At 34.3% G+C, this 20084-nt stretch overlaps 1 protein-coding gene across 8 annotated transcripts in view; it reads left to right on the top strand.

Annotated features, from left to right (window-relative positions):
* The window catches only part of LOC133188475 (5'-AMP-activated protein kinase subunit gamma-1-like), a 124564-nt gene that overhangs the window by 74432 nt on the left and 30048 nt on the right, over positions 1-20084 (top strand). For 5 of the 8 annotated variants that reach the window (XM_061323926.1, XM_061323922.1, XM_061323920.1 and 2 more), the window contains exons 2-3: positions 18931-19485; positions 19636-19669. In XM_061323926.1, the coding sequence (XP_061179910.1) occupies positions 18931-19485; positions 19636-19669 (589 nt within the window). Of the gene's footprint in view, positions 1-326; positions 400-14179; positions 14324-16029; positions 16199-18930; positions 19486-19635; positions 19670-20084 lie in introns of those variants that run through there. The other 3 variants (XM_061323927.1, XM_061323924.1, XM_061323923.1) reach the window with 3 other exon arrangements.

The following is a 20084-nucleotide window of genomic DNA, read 5'->3' as shown; positions in this document are numbered from 1 at the left end:
GTTTTTGCAAGGAAAATGAATTCTTATTAAATGTCTTTAGGTCTTTTCAGTGATGTCAACACTTTCAGTTATGATTCATTAAAGCTCAGCTTTCCTTTTGAGTAATAAAATAAAGGTTTCATTAAAAAGTGCTGACAGATATATTGACTTCATGCTCCATTCATGTAAACCCCTCTCATTAGAGATTTTATATAATGCGTGTCAACTTTTAATGTCTGTGTCTGTTTAAGTATACAGAATTTCCTTGTTTCTATGACTTGTCAAGGCTGATAAATTTCAAATGGAAGTCATATTAAAGCATCACTGTAGGGGGACTTCATTTTTAACTGCTCTTTAAGATGGATGGATTGCAGTTTCATTTATGTGTTTTGCTGTTATGTCAATGAACTACTGAACTGTGTAAGAATCTATTTGTTAGTCATTATGAAGTTTTCTTTCTTCCTCTTAAAAACATTGTTTTTATAGGGCATGATTTCTTATATTGATTTTCAAGTCTTAGAAAGGATCTTTTGTATTTTGTGGTTGAATGTCAGGATTCATCATTCTAAAACTCAATTTCACATAGATTTAAGACTGTCAGACCAAAAAGTTTACTATCACACAAATAAGATATACCTTATTATTGTGACCTGATTGATTCTCTGCTACAATTGTTTTTAAAAGCTTAAAATTACCAGGGGCGTAGCTTCCATTGTGGCAATGAGGCAACTGCCTCACTAGATTTTTTAGCATCTTCCCCTTTCCATAATTTAGTTAGTTTTTTCTTCAGGCTCCTCAATTAAATACTTTTGAATATATAGTATTTTACGCACGTTGAAGTCTTCAATGATGAAACCGATAAAATTTAATATGAAATTTCTGTCCAGGACAGGTATGATTTTTGCATTCTAAAACCCCAAAATTCATTTTCCGTCGGGGACTTCACCCCCCGAACTCCCACCCCACCTGAACCTGCTGGGGGCCTAAGGCAACCTCCAGACCCTGGCCACAATAGTTTTGCCTCACTAGAATTTAAAGTCAAGCTACGCCCCTGATTACAGAATAATATTCCTGACCAGTATGTACAAAATTTCAGTCAGCCCCTTGGTCAGGACTTGTGACTGAGATGTCAGCAAAGCTGACATATTTTTTAAAGGAACATTTTTCAAATAAAGTATCATAAAATAAAAGTATGACAGTGAAGGTTTTTCTCTCTCTCCCTCCCTCCCTCTCTCTCTTGAGAGGGTGGTATACAGTTTAATTATTGTATGAAAGAGGTTTGATGATGGTTAAGTTAATTACGCTGAATTATTCTCACCTCTTAGTGTCATTAAGTCGATTCCTGATGGATAAGAGGTGAAAATGTAAATGTATTGTGGTGTTGACACATTTCATTAAGGTGACAAAGTACAAAAGTAAACATATTACAAATCTTGACAGGGTTCACGGTCTTAAGAGTTATACATATACTTAAAAACCTTGATGAATAGTTGTAAACAATTTTAGCTAAGTTCTTTTTAAAAAAAATTTGATGTATTGTTCAAGCAAAGTTCAGGCAATATTTTGTTTTCCAATGGAAGTATTTATAGCTATCCACATATGCAACATTATGAAATATGTTACACCTGAAGAAACCTTATATCATTGACTATAGTAGTTGAATTCCTCTTTTGTGTCTAATTACCCAACAACCTTATTGCAACTCTGAGTCAATACGGGAAGAACATGATTGATTGTTAAATTACTAAATTCCCTTAGGGTGCCTCAGATGGACATTAGTAAATAGTGGGCCCCTATTGATCATTTGCTGTTTGGGGGAAGGTGAAGGTCGGCCTTTATCTGACTGCTAGTGTTGAAGCATTAACACATGTGCCTCAGTGTAGGGTACATGAATGAACTGTGGAAAGTTTAAATATCTTTGTTCAGTGAAACTTGTTCTTGTGGGAACCTCATAAAATCACAAATTACGTTTTTGGATTGATCATTGTAATTATAGAGGTAAGTTGTAGTTTGTGTTTAATTGTGAACGAAACTTTGTCAGAGTTCAGAATTAGGGATGAATTTGTGTGAGAATTTAAGGCTTCAAAGTAGCTAGGAGATTAAGTATTTCAATGTTCGAATAATTATTAAATCAAGGAATATTGGACAAAATGAATTCTATATCTGTCACAGGGTAGTTATATTGATCTTAAACTGTATAAGTGGTCAATAAAATGATTTAAATGGATCTCGGATTAAGGGATATGGTAAATTGTGAAAAATTGCATAAATATATGTGTGTCGGATAATGCAAGGCTGACCCACTTTTGAAAAGATGTCGTGGTCTATTTATAAAAAAAAGAAAGAAAGGATAATCAATCGTATAATTTTTTAAACTTTACGAATTATAAGTAGAGGATAAGAAGATCAATCTTTAGTGGTCACTGTGTGCTAGGTCGAAATTCACGAGATTAGAGGCCTATGTATATTGAGATAGTAAACTGGATAATAAACCAGGTGCCTGAGAATTGATTTAAACACTGAAAACATATATGCAGTGTCATTATCCAAAATATTTCAAATTCTTTCTGAGTACAGTCACAAATGTTCTATAATACAGGGATATTTCAATGCGCAATATGTATGTATTCTAATATGTCATGCGCAATCATTGTATTTTCAAAGACCATTAATGTATACTCCAATGATATATGACACATGTGACTGAAAAATTGTAGTGTATGCTCTACAATTTAGTTTAAAGTGGTATTATTGATTGTGAATGTAAAATTGTGGTGGAAACTAATGGCATGTATGTAGAACAATGAAAAAAATGTTTTTAAAAAATTATATACCATGTAATGACAGAAATTTTGTATATGTTCTGCAACTGCGTGGCCATTATATGTTCAGTTGTCATGCATCAGATCACACCATCACAAGTTTGTAAAATACTTGTATCATGAATGTTGGCCTGGCATTGTGCAGCGTGCACTCAGAAACTTTGTGTCAAACAGAGTGCAAGTGATGGCTGTTCCTGTGATGCAGCTATGGAGTTAATCCTGAAATGTAATTAGAAATATGGTGCACAAAGGTGAAAAAAAGGATTCTAGGTTCATTGAGGACAGGCATATTCAGATGCATGATTAGTGATTGAGTAGATTTATGTGTTTACACCAGGAAATATGAAAATTTAAGTATATAGCATACTGAGTTCTGTCCCTTTACTGCTTCATGCCTGTATCTTGTGGCCCAGTTCTAAATAAATATACAATTTTAAATTAGTGCCAAAGACTTTGATCCACTTTGATCATGGCTAGGATTAACTGATGGAGGAACAGATGTTGATACAATGCCTGATGATTAGATTGACTCAGGACAGGTTTTATAGGACAGGCTTAGAACAGGAGGAATTCATTGGGGGGTAATAAATGTCACAGGGACCTAGCTATTATCTGTTAATCATTTGTCACTCAATTAGAAATCATTCCAGCTGACAAAATAATATAGTGGAGAATTAATCTCTCTCTCTCTCTCTCTCTCTCTCTCTCTCTCTCTCTCTCTCTCTCTGTGCACTTCTGGAGCAGGTTTGCCCATTTTTTCATCAAACTTTTTAGCTCACCTGAGCTGAAAGCTCAAGTGAGCTTTTCTGATCACCCGTTGTCCATCTGTCCGTCCGTCTGTAAACTTTCCACATTTTCAACTTCTTCTCAAGAGGGCCAATTTTAACCAAATTTGGTACAAAGCATCCTTGGGTGAAGGGGAGTTTAAATTGTTAAATTGAGGGGCCAAGTCCCCTTCAAAGGGGAGATAATCAAGAAAAGACAAAAATTGGGTTGGGTCATTAAAAAATCTTCTTTTCAAGAACCAAGGGGCCAGAAAGGCTGAAACTTATGTGGAAGCATCCTTGGGTAGTGTAGATTCTAAATTGTTCAAATCATGACCCCCGGGGGTAGGGCGGGGCCACAATAGGGAATCCAAGTTTTACATTGAAATATTTAGTAAAAATCTTTAAAAATCTTCTTCTCAAGAACCACTGGGCCAGAAAGGCTGAAACTTATGTGGAAGCATCCTTGGGTAGTGTAGATTCTAAATTGTTCAAATCATGACTCCCGGGGGTAGGGCGGGGCCACAATAGGGAATCCAAGTTTTACATTGAAATATGTAGTAAAAATCTTCTTCTCAAGAACCACTGGGCCAGAAAAGCTGTAACTTATGTGGAAGCATTCTGGGGTAGTGTAGATTCTAAATTGTTCAAATCAGGACCCCCGTCGGTAGGGCGGGGACACAATAGGGAATCCAAGTTTTACATTGAAATATGTAGTAAAAATCTTTAAAAATCTTCTTCTCAAGAACCACTGGGCCAGAAAAGCTGAAACTTATTTGGAAGCATCCTGGGGTAGTGTAGATTCTGAATTGTTCAAATCATGACCCCTGGGGGTAGGGTGGGGCCACAATAGGGAATCCAAGTTTTACATTGAAATATGTAGTAAAAATCATTAAAAATCTTCTTCTCAAGAACCACTGGGCCAGAAAGGCTGAAACTTATGTGGAAGCATCCTTGGGTAGTGTAGATTCTAATTGCTCAAATCATGACCCTGGGGGTAGGGTAAGGCCACAATAAGTACTACAAGGGGGGGGGGGGATCAGGTGAAAAACAGCAAGGCCCAAGTTACTCAGGTGAGCGTTGTGGCCCAGGGGCCTCTTGTTTGAATCTTATTATGCCCACATCAGTACACTGTTTTATCCAATGAAGAAGTGAAAAGCTATTGGTAAGAAATCTTATTCATTGTTGTATTGGGGACAATTTGATTGGATATAGAAGAGATTACAGTCATTTACATATAAAATAAGAGAACTTGCTGCTTAATATGTTTCATAATTTTTTGTAGAAGCTCATCTTTGTATAAGCTCTTCTTGAAAAATCATTCAATGTATTCAGTTTACCCACTACACCCAGAGTTTTATGCCCTAGTAGCAACTTTTTATTCCCTTTTTAGGGGGAGGGGTTGAGGGGAGGGTTACAGGAACAACATGACCACCTGTACTTAACAATCAGCATTTCCACAGCTTAGTTACCACAAGCTGTGTCTTAACTTTAAAATATGATTCATCTATGGATTGTTAGTAACATATGATCAACATTTTATGCTTTACTGATGGTTTTTAAATCTATAGCTCAATATAATTGGTATCAAAATCAAATCTGTATTATAATAAATCTGATGCGTGGAAGCTTATATTGATGTAATCTACAGATGCTGCATTGAACACACATTAATGAAGACTGAGTAGATGTTTTGGGGGGGGGGGGGGATTAGTCTACATGGTTTTAGAATTTTCTGTTTATAAATGACCATGATTATTCCAGTACTAATAGCATTAGCATAAATGAATATTTGAATTGCTGTGCAGTCAGTATAAATACAGTTGTAACTTTAGTATTCTTGATTACCATGGATATGTCAAAGTGATTTGGAAGTCCTATGACCACTCATTCTTTGAGTATTTTATCATTGAACATCTTTTTTTTTTTTTGGGGGGGGGGGGTCCCATTGAGTTCAAGACACTGAGGTTTGACTGTAGTTAACAGTGTACTCCTGGGATCAAACCTGCAAAAAAATCACTGCAAGGAAAAATAATATGTTAAACCTCTCTCTTTTAATTACAGCTCTTAATTGGGATACTGATGGGTTTGTGTAGTTCTGTTAAAATCCAAATAAAGATATATGTGGATCAGGGATCAAAATCAATTTACATGGCATGGTTGTTATATCTGATCAAGTCAATCCTGAAGTTAAAGTGAAATGTGGAGAAACTCAGTTAATGGAATTACACCATCCAAAAAAAAAAAAAACAACAAAATACTGCACAGCTCTGATCAATTTGTATCAGTCATTTGGTGTATTTTACATCAGGGAACTGTAACTGGGGGCTCATATTTATGTTATATTTGTACTTGCAGATATTTCAAAATATTTTAATGATATGATACATAAATGGAGAACAATGAATACCACTGAAATTCAATATTGTAAGCATTTTACTGGAGATTGTGAGAATTAAATACTGCAAATATGCTTTTAAAAACATCAAGATGAAATGATGACTATATTGATCAGAGAGTGTCATTGAAGATTGCTTTTAAGGTTTCTGATTACCAAGGGATTAAAGTAGTGCATGAGTTTGTATCATAAACAGGAGGACCTTAAAGCATTAACTACAGCTATCCTCCAGATTATAGGCATATGTGGCTCCTAACAGAAAATTCTGTCCAAAAACATATTTCTACAGCTACAAGTTGTTACATACAAATCTAGGGTAACATCAGTAATGATCATAATGGAGGATTCTGTTTGTTTACTTCATTCAGTTGATTATTATGAATCATCAGTACTGCCTGTACATACATTGAGACTCTCCGAAATCCATCTCGTCTGTTTGAGATAATGCTGCAAACTGTCAGTAGCCTGCCTAGATCAAAGAATTAACACACTTCATTTCTGATTTTAAAAAAAGTAATCTACGTCTCATTTATATAATTAATTTGTTCTCTGGCTGCAGAGAAGATCATGATAGTGTGGATGTTTGATGTTGGCCATACTATAAGTGGTTACACCAAAGTTTTCATTTGGGTTAAACTATTTTTTCATTGTCACAGTGTATTGATATTTACATAACAGTATTTCCAGTATTTAAAGTTACATAAAGCTATTTATAAATTGGTTAAACTTCCTTCTTAGATAAGGTTACATTCTATCTTCTGTTGATTAGGTTAAAATATCCAATTTTACATGTAAATATTTATATTCAAATTTTCAAAAAAAAAAATCCTGCTAATATGTTTCATGAAGAACTGCAGTGAATTTTAAAATTACCTTTTGTCATGCAGGCAAACTCTGAACTTTGTCATATAGTCATATAATTACATACAAGTCAAAGTTAAACTGACAGTTTTATGCAGCAGTTATAGACTGATTACATAAAAAAAAATTACTTATTATAAGTTAAAGCTTTCATTTTTTCTTTCAGGTAAGTTTCAACCTGATAGTTTGTTGCATTGAAAGTTCTTTATACAAGAGAAAAAAGAAAAGTGGCAGGACATGTTGTGAGGAGTTATGGTATAAGATGCTTCAAGGAAAAAAAGGGAAAATAGTGTTTTTCCAAGGTTGTGTTTTTTGGACCCACTTTATATTAAGAATTCATTGATACAACACCTGAAGAAGTGGAGTTCTTTCATTAGTCTCAAAAGGAAGATAAATATTTTATGAAAGGGATATATTTCTGTAGTAAGCCTTTACTTTCCACTTTACCCAATGTTAACCAATCTACACTGGAGGTATTTGTGTTTTTTAATTTTTATTACACTGTTTTAAATGAGAACAAAGGCCTATAGTCATCAAGATTGATGGAACATTGTATGACGTAGATGTAAGGCACTTTTTAAAGATAAGAATGATTCTGATTTTTTCCCTCTTTGGTGGTTGTGAAAGGGGGGGGGGGATAAACAAAACATGTACAGTATTTTGTGCCATCTAATATACAGGAAATATTTTATTTATCAGGATATAGTATATTTTTGCATTATTGATCTTTTAACCCTGCAGTGTTAAACTTTGTCAAAGTTTCTCTTCCTGTATACATCAGAGGCATGATGGATCTGATTTAACTTGCTTAGGTTACTTCACTCATTTATGACTAAACAAAGGAATAATTCATCTGAGTTAATTCTTAAAAACTAGAATGTCTAGTTATTTTGTTCAAAAACATCAATATTTTTAGTTTGCTGGCGAGTTAAGATAACACAAGAATGAGGAAGTTATACATGTACTTCACTTATTAAACATGTTAAATGTAACGATATATCCCAAGCAGATAGTGTGGTATTTATCAGAATATTGTGGTATTTTTCAGGGGAAAATAATTCTATTTTTTGAATATTTCAGTGGTCAGTATTGGCACATTTTCCTCCAATTTTGCCTACACTTTGAATAATTTTTATAAAATTCTTGATTATCCATGTACAATTTCTGTATCTTGCATTTTTTTGTGAAGGCTGTAGATTTTTGTTCAATAATCCGAAAGTGAGGTAGGGTTAATGATAAAATAACTGAAATCATTTTTTTTTTTAATATTTCAACATGTGAAATTTTGAAGGTATATATAATGAAAAATGAAGTGGAAATAACCTGAATAAACAAAACCAAGGAGAGACAACCCCAAATACACATGTAATGAACAAATGAATTTATTTTAAAACTAACTTGTTTTCATCATGCCCTGACTGGTATATGTATATATAGATATAATGCAGGAGGGTCAAAGAGGCATCTTTGCTTGTAAATTTATCACTGGGTAATAGCTAGGGGTATATATTTAGGGGTGATTAACAGATTTGTTTGTGAGACTACCTGCACGGATTTTATTAATGTTAAACAAATTATTTCATTCTTTTGTGCATGTAAAATATTGTGTTAGTATTGTAATTGTGAAATATTTAGGTGTTTCATATTTATATTACACACATGCAAATTTACTTGAAGTTCCTTATTATGGTTATCATGTACTTCATAATTGTAATTGACAGAAATACCAGGGTTTTTTTACGGGTCTTTAGGGGGCCAAAATAAGGTCCCATTCCCAGTGCTAAAAAGAAGCTATTTTTCCCAATTTTTGCTTTAAAATTCCCAAACAATGATAAAAACGTGGTAGCAGGGTAGTCTTATTGTTCATAAATCTCCTTCACAGGCCACGAATTACGATTTTTGACTCAAAATTGATTTAGTAATTAACCCTTATTTTTTTCAAATTGAAAGCCAAAAGAAGTCCATTTATATACCTGTTTTATACACTGGTTTTTTTTCTTTTTCGATACTTCCTTACATGAAATATTTTTCCCAATTTCAAGCAAATGTCACTATTTTTTCCCAATCAAAAATGCCCAGGCCCTTGATATCAAGACCCTGAACACAGATTAAGTTATCATGTTAATGCATCTTATAAGGAATGGATAAGTGAATCTGATGAGATGTAGCATTCCTTTATTCCAGTGTGATAGGTCTTCCCCAGAATTATAGACTTAATCCAAAGATTCACTTCACTGATTAAGGCAATCTGGTTATTATAATTATCCCTTTTTAGCTCACCTCAACGAAGTTGGGGGAGCTTATGTAATACCCTCGGCGTCGGCGTCAGTGTCGGCGTCGGCGTCCCAGGTTAAGGTTTTTGGAGCAGTTTTCTTTTCAAGTACTTCTATGGCCTATATTAGTCAGAGATGCATGGAGGATGCTTCTAGTGTGTTTCATTGTACCAGTCAAGGTTTCAGATGCTGCAATTTCAGCTAAAGAATGACCAGGTTAATGTTTTTGGAGCAGGTTAAAGTTTTTGGAGCAGGTTAAAGTTTATGGAGCAGGTCTCATTTCCAAGTAACTATAAGCCCTAAATTGACCAAACTTGCATTGATGATACATCTAAGGATGCACACTACTGAACTTGCTTCGGATGCTGGATCTGACCTACATTTTCCGGATGAGTGACTAGGTTAAGGTTTTTGGAGTAGATCTCATTTCCAAGTAACTATAAGCCCTATATTGACCAAACTTGCATGGATGATACATCTAAGGATGCACACTACTTGACTTGCTTCGGATGCTGGATCTGACCTATATCTTCCGGATGAGTGACCAGGTTAAAGTTTTTGGAGCAGATCTCATTTCCAAGTAACTATAAGCCCTATATTGACCAAACTTGCATGGATGATACATTTAAGGATGCACACTACTGGACTTGCTTTGGATGCTGGATCTGACCTATATTTTCCGGATGAGTGACCAGGTTAAAGTTTTTGGAGCAGATCCCATTTCCAAGTAACTAAAAGCCCTATATTGACCAAACTTGCATGGATGATACATTTAAGGATGCACACTACTGAACTTGCTTCAGATGCTGAATCTGACCTATATTTTCTCATTACATTTTCTGAATGAGTGACTAGTTTTAAGTTTTCAGATAAGACCACTCCCAAGTAACTGCAAGCCCTATCAGACCAAAATTGCATAAATGTTGCATCTAGGGATGCACACTCCTAGATTATTAGTTTAGTGTGGGACTTTGCCTTACTTAAAGACAACATTCGTTGAGGTGAGCTCTGTAATCTCTGATTACCTATGTTATTATAATAATTTCAAAGTGTTGAACTATTACATTAGGTGTAATCCACTTACACAGTCAAACTCTTCAATAGAGCAACTCCTTGGGGTCATCAGAGTGAATTTGTTTTATCCGTACTTGATGTGTAATATAAGTTATTTTACAAATCGGTTCTTTTTGGGTATGAAGAGAACCCCAAACTTTAGTTATTGTACCTGTATGTGTAATATTGTGTGATATAGAAATAACTTTACTTGGACTTGCAGTTTGTAACTGTGTATGAATTACCAGGATCGTCTTTTTTTCTTGTCTTTACATTGGCGGATTTAGAGGGGGGCCTGGGGGGCCCGGGCCCCCCTTTTGCAATCACAAATTTAAATAAATACAGCTAGAATAGCTCAAAAAAGTGTCTTAAAAACTAGCAAAACTCAGAAGCTTCCAGACCCCCGGCCTTTAGGGCCCCCCTTTCAAAAAATCCTGGATCTGCCACTGCTTTATATAACAGCTAGCTACTGTTCTTTGTGTGTTTAAAACATCAAATATGAATGATACATACAGCTATACACATAGCCCGATTCAAGAGATACAAGGACTACTTGCAAGAGTATACAGTATAAGTACACTAATATCTGAGTAACTAACAACAAGATCCCAATAGGAAACAAATCCATTAATGAACCCTCAGTAATTGTCTATAGAACAGAGTGTATTATGTCCTCTTGATTGAGTTAACTTACCCCCACTCTGGACAATCCAGATGTTCCAGAGTGACTTCTTACAGAAGTTTATTGAGGCCTGAGGGAGTTCTGTTGACCTGGTTAAGAGGTGTTGACCATTCTTATTCCTAACAATGCTGACCAGTGACATGATGTATTAATTATGTGTTAGCCAGCAGTCCACTTACTCTATCAATCAGCAACATTTAGGGGGTGTAATTTACACCACTGCTGCTATTTCTGGTCTGACAATGTCTGTAAGCTAAGCTTGTCAAGATAGATGTTGGTACATCACTTTTTTAATGTAGGACGATTAGGACCCTAGCTATGGTAGACAGTCATTAATTGCGACTTTCTATCTTGTCTTGACCCTGCATTAATTATGAGAAAGGACACTTACTTTTAATGGACAATATAATGTGAAGGTCACCTTCTCCAATGTTCGCTTACTCTCGTGTTTTATGTGTTGACTTTAGTTTAGTTGGTTATAAAGGGCGGAATATAATTGAGAAGGAAAAAAATCACGCAGGTAAGGAAATTAAAAAACTCCAATATCAATAATGCTAAAACGGTGAATTTTTTCAAGTTAAAGTCGGATAATTTCTTGGGAAGTTTAGTCGACAACTTACCAACATGATTAAGAGTAAAGCAACAGGTTTGTATAGCTTATTTACCATGTTTACAGTTCTTATTATGTCTCCTTCATGGCAATATTAAATAAGGCCAATGGTGAATTAGTGTGTAATGATTCTGTAAAATCTTCCAGTGTTTGATAACTTTGCCTTTCATTTCTCTCAAAGGGACGTACATTTATTTTGTCGAGGACAAAGGTTCATCTATTGTACAATTTGTTGAAGTGTTCAAACTCTCTGTATTTCTGAACTGCATTGATTGATTTTATTTTAAAGTGAAGCCATCTTTAATAATTTCAAACACTTTTCAGTTATCTGCAAATAATTCTGGGAGGGGGATTTTTGCAACAAAAACCAGTAACTGCAAGGTGAGGGCCTATGATATCTGAGATAACATTACACAGGGTGGCACTGTGTTGGTTATTCTGTGTGGTTATGTAGATTAGATAAATCACTTCACTTTTAATTACTCACAAACATGTATACATGCAGTTGCATTTCCTAGCTCTTTTACTTATAAGTTATGGAGTAATCCATGACATATTTTTATGAAGCTACCTTCTTTGGTAAACTATACTGTCTTTTGTTGACATATTTAGGTTAAACAAAAATCTTAATTTTGTGTTATATACCCTTATTTTGTTTTCATTGATTAAAATCTCTACCTAGTAGGGAGTTGCTTTAGACACACCCTGTGGAGAAAATGAAATGTTTGGATAAGTTCTTTGTTAACACATAAATCTTGAGTCAGCTGTTTTTGAACCTGATGATCTGCCTATGGCAGGCTAATTGATCCAGCTAGTAGATAACCGACAAAGTTCCTACTGTGTTGTAAAAATGTTTGAAGAGGAAACGGATTTAAGTGCAGTGCAAGAAAGATAACTCTAATGCAGTCATCTGTTGTAGAGTGTGCAAAGTAATATATCAGTATTTAAGAGTATTAGCTTAATATATATAATATATATCAATAAGATGCTTAAATTCAGTCATTTGGATGAAAATAAGTTATATCATCTATCTAGTATAAATATTTTATCAAAATAAATATAGCAGGTGCTTCTTGGGTATATTCCATAAGTCAGAGGGTTATCAGATTTTGTGCTTCACTGTGTGACTTTCCTTCAAGAGCAGCTTTGCTTGCTTTCTGTTGTATGAAAAACATATGCTCTTAAAAGCTGTTGGATTGTGAAAAAAAAAAACGAACTTGGATGCAGCGAACGAAGTTCATAAACCTTTCCGAAATCCCCAGACAATGAAAATAAACATGCAGAAAGAAGAATTTATGTTTGAAAATTAAACGAACCACCAACAGAGTAAGAAAGAGGAAAGAAAAGTAAGAAAAAAGGAACATTTACTTTATACAAGGTTTATTTTTGGAATACACTGTTCAGAAAAATTCCTCAGTAGCAATGAAATGGAAAAACTCTTGGAACCTTAATTCTCTACACTAAAGTCAACAGACAAGTAGAGCAGGCTGTGTTGATGATCTCGGCTCTACATCGCTGGATTTGACTGCTCTAACGTTACTTATGACAAGTATGTTAAAGTTAGTCTGAGTAAAAGAACGAATTCATAGGAAATCAATAGACACCAGAACTCGAAATGCAGTTTAGTTGTTTCTTGATCCCTGGACTTCAAGATTCCTACTAAAAACCTTGTGTTTGGATGATATGGAATTGATGGGAGTTTTGTGTAGGGCATATGTTAGTAGCTACAGTTGATTACATCTATATGTAAGATCCTAGATGTCTGACATCTTAGTGACAGAATCGATTATTATGCAGCCATGTACTTTAATTTGTGAAAAAAACGTATCCATATTTCAGAATAGCTCTAGAGACAGTTTGTTTCTTGGATCCTGGAATCTGCTTATACAGTGATTTACATACAATAATGGTGTATGGATTATTGCTATAATTGCTCTACCAAAGGAAGGCAATCTTTCCAATGCTAAATATAAACTAATTAACTCTTAATTGGCCTATTCTTGACTTCATGGCCTATTTCTAGTAATGAGAGTATGTTTTAAATAACTTTTTCCCCCTTTAAAAGCTGAGGCAGCTAGAATTTTTGAGTTCTCGGAGAAGTTATCACCCAAATTTTCTGAGGAACATGAAGCATGTGTGTGTTTAGGAAAAACCATACCTCACAATCAGTAGCATGGCTGAACTTTTAATTCTGAAATATAAATTGGTCCAATTCTGTCCTTATGCTGAGAAATTTACAGAGAATTTATACCTTGATTAATTAAAAAAAGTACCCTTTAGGGAGTTAAATGACCTGGAATATTTTTGTTGAGTCATCTTAACCTAGGATCACTGACCAAAAGGAAAGAAGGCTTGTAAAATCATCCGATTGGACAGAAAAAAAAAAGAAAGTGTTCTTTGACCTGCCAGAAAATAAAAAGAGGGAAAATTTACACAGTGTGGAAGATATGATTGTTGTGGTAGCAGGATAAAGTGAGATGTTATCTTGGAATATTTAATGTGTTTGTTGGGATGTATATATAGAACCCCAGTAACAAATTCATGGAGAGCTAGGAATTATGATAACCTCAGATGAATATGGTTTTGCTCTGTGATTTTTTTATTCATATTCACTGTTAACTTCTCTCACCACCTAATTGGCAAAATTATATAAGTACATAAAAAAGGCTTAGGTTCTGGAGTAATTAGCATTATTAAGTGAAGTTTGTGAGAGGCTAGAAGCCCCTGAATTTGAGATTTGTGACTTTGATTAGAGGGCTTAATTAACTGTGGAGACATGTCCAGTCTGTATGTGCAGTGTCTGAAATCTCGTGTTGAAAAAGCTTGGAAGGAGGAAATGCGGAACCATGAACAAACTTTCTGTCCCACGGTGCATGTGCAGGTAATCCAAACTAGATATTCGGTTTCTGATGTATTGTCATATATTCGTAGAAGCTATAATATTGGCATGATAGTATTGTGATGGTCCACTTTAAAATGTGAATTTATATTGCTGTGTCCTTACAATTTTCTTTTCACACCTGTTGGTGTGAAAAAAAGTCATAGTCATAGATGTAGGACACAACATACGCAGTCTGCTCTGTTAGGAAGCCATCATTTTGGCATGTCATTTTGCCACGATGTCTTGTCTGATTGCCAGGTTGTGCTTCCTCTCCTAGCAGAGGTAGAGAAGTACCAGATATATGTTGAGAATTCATTTTCTTGTTCACATAACCAGGATAGGATGCCTTTCCTATTTGTTATAATGATGACAGATATTGAGTACAGTGTACTGTAAAAAGCTGGTATAAACTAGGTTAATGAACAACATGGTACAACATGACTGTACATACCAGGTACAATGACTGACATGTGAGTAAAGGGTTAGCAATTTATATTACAATATATTTCTCTTTTTGATTCTTTTTTAAAACTTTTTTTTTTCAAAATTATTCATCCATCAAATTCTCTTTAATTATATCACATTTAATTAATAATGGTAAGAAGTCATCTAAAAAAAAGTTTTGAAAAAGTCACTAAAAAGGCTGGTATATATATCCACCCTATTTTGTAAATTCTAAGTCAGATCATATAACAGAATCATAAGAGAAGTCATGAAATGCCAATTTGTTTTTGCTTTATACTGTGGACAGACATCAATGCTAATTTTCTAGTTGAAAATTAAACAAATATTACAGATATCTATGATATGAAAATCTTGAAAGTTTTGGTAAATATTTAGATTTTAACACTTTAGTTCTTTAAAAAACTTCAGTTTTTTTTTTTTTTTTTTACATCTCATACTCCAATTTATGAACATTGGACAGGTATAAGCTTGAAGGAGAAATTCCTTAGTTTCAAAATGTCTTACAGTTGCCCTTTCCTGGTGGGCAAATATTTTAATTATGACTTCATTGGATCAAATATTTTTTAACAAAATACGTTTAGAAGTATAAAATGGTAATTGCTCTAAAAATTAAGATTTAATTTCAATGACATTTTTTTTTTTTAGATAAAGGTGTTTATACACTGTGCATTACAGAATGAACATCCTCAAGTTTAAAACTTATCAGATAAGTTCCCCCATCAAACGCTTTATTGTCCCTGGCAGACAGACATTCTTATTTCTTCTGCAGCAGAGATTAATTGCCTCTGTCTTCTTTCTTTGTTTTACTAGATGTATAGCAAACTAATTTCAGGACATATGGTATAATATTCTTAGATGAAATAAATTTAAGAAAAAAAGAAGAAAGAAAAAGACTTAATACAAGATACAAGATGTTGCAGTATCTCGGCAGATTGTTAACAATGCAGGGTTATTGACCATGCAGATTAAGGTGTTTGACCTACTCCTTAGTCACTGATACAGATTCTTTTGGATTGAATCCAATTTACACATTATCACAGAGGCAATCAATAAAAAAAGTCTTGACAGCTCAGGATAATGGTCTGTGATGCAATATGCCATGTTCACTTACCTCAGGTGACCTCTCCTGCTTTTCAGCCAATCAGGGGAGTTAAAATTGACCTGTGCACATGAAAACAAAATAGACCATAAATACTAGGGGAAAGCAATTATTTTCACAGTGTTTTGGGTCACAGTATCTGATATCAAGGATTTTGGAGGACATTGTTTTCTGTCGTGATGTTGTTAAGGCAGCTATTTACAAAATGTGTAGAATGTCAAACAGAGAAGGGTAGGACTGAGAGAAAGGTCAATGGAAACTCAAGAAAGTCCAGAAAGACCAAGTCCAAGGCTCGAGGTCAAGAAAAGAAAGTAAGATCTTAGATCCAGTAATAAATAAAGATTTTGAACTGATTTTTTAACTGTTTTTTGAATACCATAATATGTTGGATTTTTTTTTCCTTCAGTATCTGTGATACCCAAAAGTTGGAAAATTTGAGGAAAATACTTTTTTTTCTATATGTGATCATTAACATGGCAGCAAATGACAAATACCATTAACACTTATAGATCTGCTTCTTTAAAAGGCTGGGGTCAGTAGAGTGCTCGCTGACAGTGGTCTGAAAGTTGTAGGTTCAAGCCTCGACAGCTGACCCCGACAAACCTAAGATGTAAGAAATAAGTAGCAACTGTACCTTTGTCAAGCACTTTGCACTTTGACATGAAAGTTGTGTCTTTTTGATGAGACCTTAAAAACCTACTGGTAGGTTCCATGTCATGTCATGGAATTTACCCTCACTGCTCATTGGCCCTGAGTGCCCAGTAAATTTAGGTCTAAATTAGCACTCCACCTGTACAATCATGATGATTTCTCATATGAGTAAAAATAATAATACAGTAATAACCAATCATTTAAAAGGCTAGGGATGTCTGACTTGAAAATTTATATTTCTGGATGAAACTTCCTTTTACAAAATTTTAAAATTATTGCAGCAGAAAAGGGTTTTGTTTTCCTGCGTATGTCATAGGATTTGGGTCAAATTTCAACACAGAACCAGACCTCAACCAATTTTTTAAAAACATGTATATATAACACATTGTTTCTACATTTCTTTATCAATTAATCAGTACTTTAATGCGTATTTTATTTTAATAAATTAAATATTAGCTTGGTGATGCAAAGCAAAGAGACAAATGAGAAAATGGATAGTACACAGTTAATGAATTGGTTTTTGTGTGTAAATGGTTTTACCAGTCTATATATATTAATAATGAACTCAATCGGTAAAAATATATGCATACCTGATCACAGTTAAACAAACTTTGCAGACAGATGATGCGATTTTGCCTTGAATGTGGATTCAGATTTCAGAGAGAAAACACATTTGTTTTCATATACAAACTGAAATTTTAGCCTGAATTGTTCATAATTTTTCTAAAAATAAATATATTAGCTCAGATATATAATGATGAAATTAAAAAAATCTTAGTTATATGGCATGAGCATTATTATCTTAATATGTGGATGTTTTTTGTTTTTTTGTAAGAAACTTGATATTAAACTTCATATTAAAAGTTGATATTTAAGACCATCAAGTTGCCGGTTAGCATTTCATCTTGTTGATATTTGACTTAATTTGATTAATTTGTTTCTTTAAGTCTATTAGACATCTCACATCCCTTTGTAGAAGAAGGAAGAAGATGGTATCTGTCAAATTTGCTGAAAATAATATATTTATATATACATGTGTAGTGTTTTAAAAATCTTAATTACATGGACCTGTTAGAAATCTTTTCAGAGCACGTATAACATGATGAACATATGATAGAATGTGGTGTTTCATCATGCATGGTAAAATGTATTGTTTCAATTTCAATCATCATAGTAAAATGTATTGTTTCATCACAGTAAAATGATTTTTTTTCCAAGTATGATATTTATATTGATCTTTTTTTCCCAACTAGTTAAACAAAATATATGCAGTATACATATCTTATTCAATTCTAAAAAAAAAATTATGTTAGCAAAATACAAATGTAACAAAAATAACAAAACTTTGATTTTCCTTTCTACTAAAATTTCATCTTTTTACCTCAGTGAGAGGAAATTTTTTTTTTTTAAAATGTAAGTAAACAAAGTTTAAGTGTAAATAACTGATGAGTAATGAATGGTTGTTAATGAGATTAGTTTTGAGCAATGAAACCTAGCTGTGACATACGCTGATAGTACGTCATTATTTACCTGGATCTAACCATCGGTGCTCGGAGGGTCATGAATTGACACAAAATATGACAGCTAGAGCAGATCACAAAAACACTCCTCTGCATGTGAAGTCATTTATGGCCTTAATTTGTTTTGTAAACAAACAGGGTATTATAGATGTAGATAGAGATATGTTGTCATTTTGTATTTACTATTTCATTGAGAAAGGAGATTAACCTTTTGTATATAATCTATATGTGAAAAATTGAATTTTCACTTCTTTGACTGCATTCATAACCTTCAGACATCTGTACTTGCATACACTCAGCGTGAGTTTGGTCTCTTATGATTCTCCTCCATTGCAGAAAATTACCACAAACAATAAAATTGATACATTTATTGTGTAGAGGTTTGTTCTTTTACTTTATATCTGCCACTGCACAGGGTTAGAAGGGCAAAATTTACAAGGGCATGTTGGAAAAAAAAGTATCTTTCTTTAAAACAGGACAGTCATTTTAAAATTCTTTCCTATTTTACTATTGAATAAATTATAAATAATTTTAATTAACTTATATCAAAGTTAGTATTAAATGTATTTGGTGTATAGTAGAATCATTTTGATTGGTGGAAGTCATTGTTCATTGGAAAGCAAAATTTTACTGGTTTAGGGGATGTAATTCTGTGGGTAACTCGTATATACAGAAGATTCAATGAATGAATATATTGACCAGTTGTTCACAGGGATGTAAATTTGGGGATAAGGGTGACCCACAAAATCCACGAACATTGGCCCTCCATGAACAGTAATGATTCCATAGTATTGATTATTTTCTGCTCAATATGCAAAAAATATAATTATATAAAAAGTATATAGCGGTAACTTTTCATTTTGCACCAACAGGATCTTGGAAATTTTGCCATGCCTCTCCTGGAACAGGGTGTAAATGATGCTACAAACCACAGTGATCTCCCCGAGGGAGAGTATCGTCCCCGCGCAGGATCCACAGGGTTCAGGGGGCTGTTCAAAAACAAACAACGCAAACAGTCAGGGGATGATGATATGAAACACTCTCAGTCCACATCAGCCAAAGTGAAAAGTTTTTTTGCTGAAACATTCAGACCTAGATCAAAATCTGACCTCTCTGGGGTGAAAAAGCCCGGAAAACGACATAGTGCCAAAATGGATCAGTCCATGGATGAGAGTCATTTACGAGATTCAATATCACCTGGTAAAACCGAACAGTTCAGTCCTCCTGGTGGGGGACTTCCCCCAGGAATATCTAATCACAAAGGTCAGGATCAGGTCTCCCCTATGGGACAGTTGTTAGGGGGACAGTTGGGGGATAATAATAAACACCGTCATTCCTCAGGGCAGGCTGAATTCATGGATAGATTTAGGACTAGATCAAATTCAGATTCTAGAGCAAGGCCCCCAAAATGGAAGCTGACCCAACAGGTAATATATGTGGTCAATGAATTTTATTAATTTTATCAACTGTATTTCAAATTCCTCAACAATATAAATATACTATAATGCATATTAAATAAGCATCATTGAATGGATATAATATTTACTGTCAATACTGATTGTGTGTTATTCTTTCAGAGAAGTATGAGCCCACCTCACAGTCCATCAAATCGTAAGTAACAATACGTACGTGTTAAAGCGAAAGTAGGGAATTCCCTTAATCTAAAAATAAATTATTTAGCCATCAGCAGTTGCTGATGCATTATGGGTTCAGGAAGTCTAGAGTCAGTACATGCGACCTCTCCAACTAGAGATGTAAGGAGCGGGCACTTGAATAACTCTGTTAAATATATAGTAATTTGTGAGGGAGATTGGGTAAACTTGCATCCTGGGCTCTGAGATTTCGACCTCTAGAAGGAGAGAGGGCATGGAAGCGAAGACCAGTCGGCGCCGATCCTCGGGAAGCAGTGGTTGTCCCGCGTCGTCAGGTACTTGGTTAGGGTCTCCATTTTATAGCTCTATTGATCGGTTATCCTAATGATTCATAATAACAGTCGTATAAACATTATTGTTGATCTAATTATTTA

Source organism: Saccostrea echinata, unplaced genomic scaffold (genome assembly GCF_033153115.1).
Source record: "Saccostrea echinata isolate AGI-Se365-2 ecotype Australia unplaced genomic scaffold, CSIRO_AGI_Sech_v1 ptg000016l, whole genome shotgun sequence".
NCBI lineage: Eukaryota > Metazoa > Mollusca > Bivalvia > Ostreida > Ostreidae > Saccostrea > Saccostrea echinata.
The sequence above is the reverse complement of the archived record's forward strand: the minus strand, read 5'-3'. Positions and strand labels throughout refer to the sequence as shown.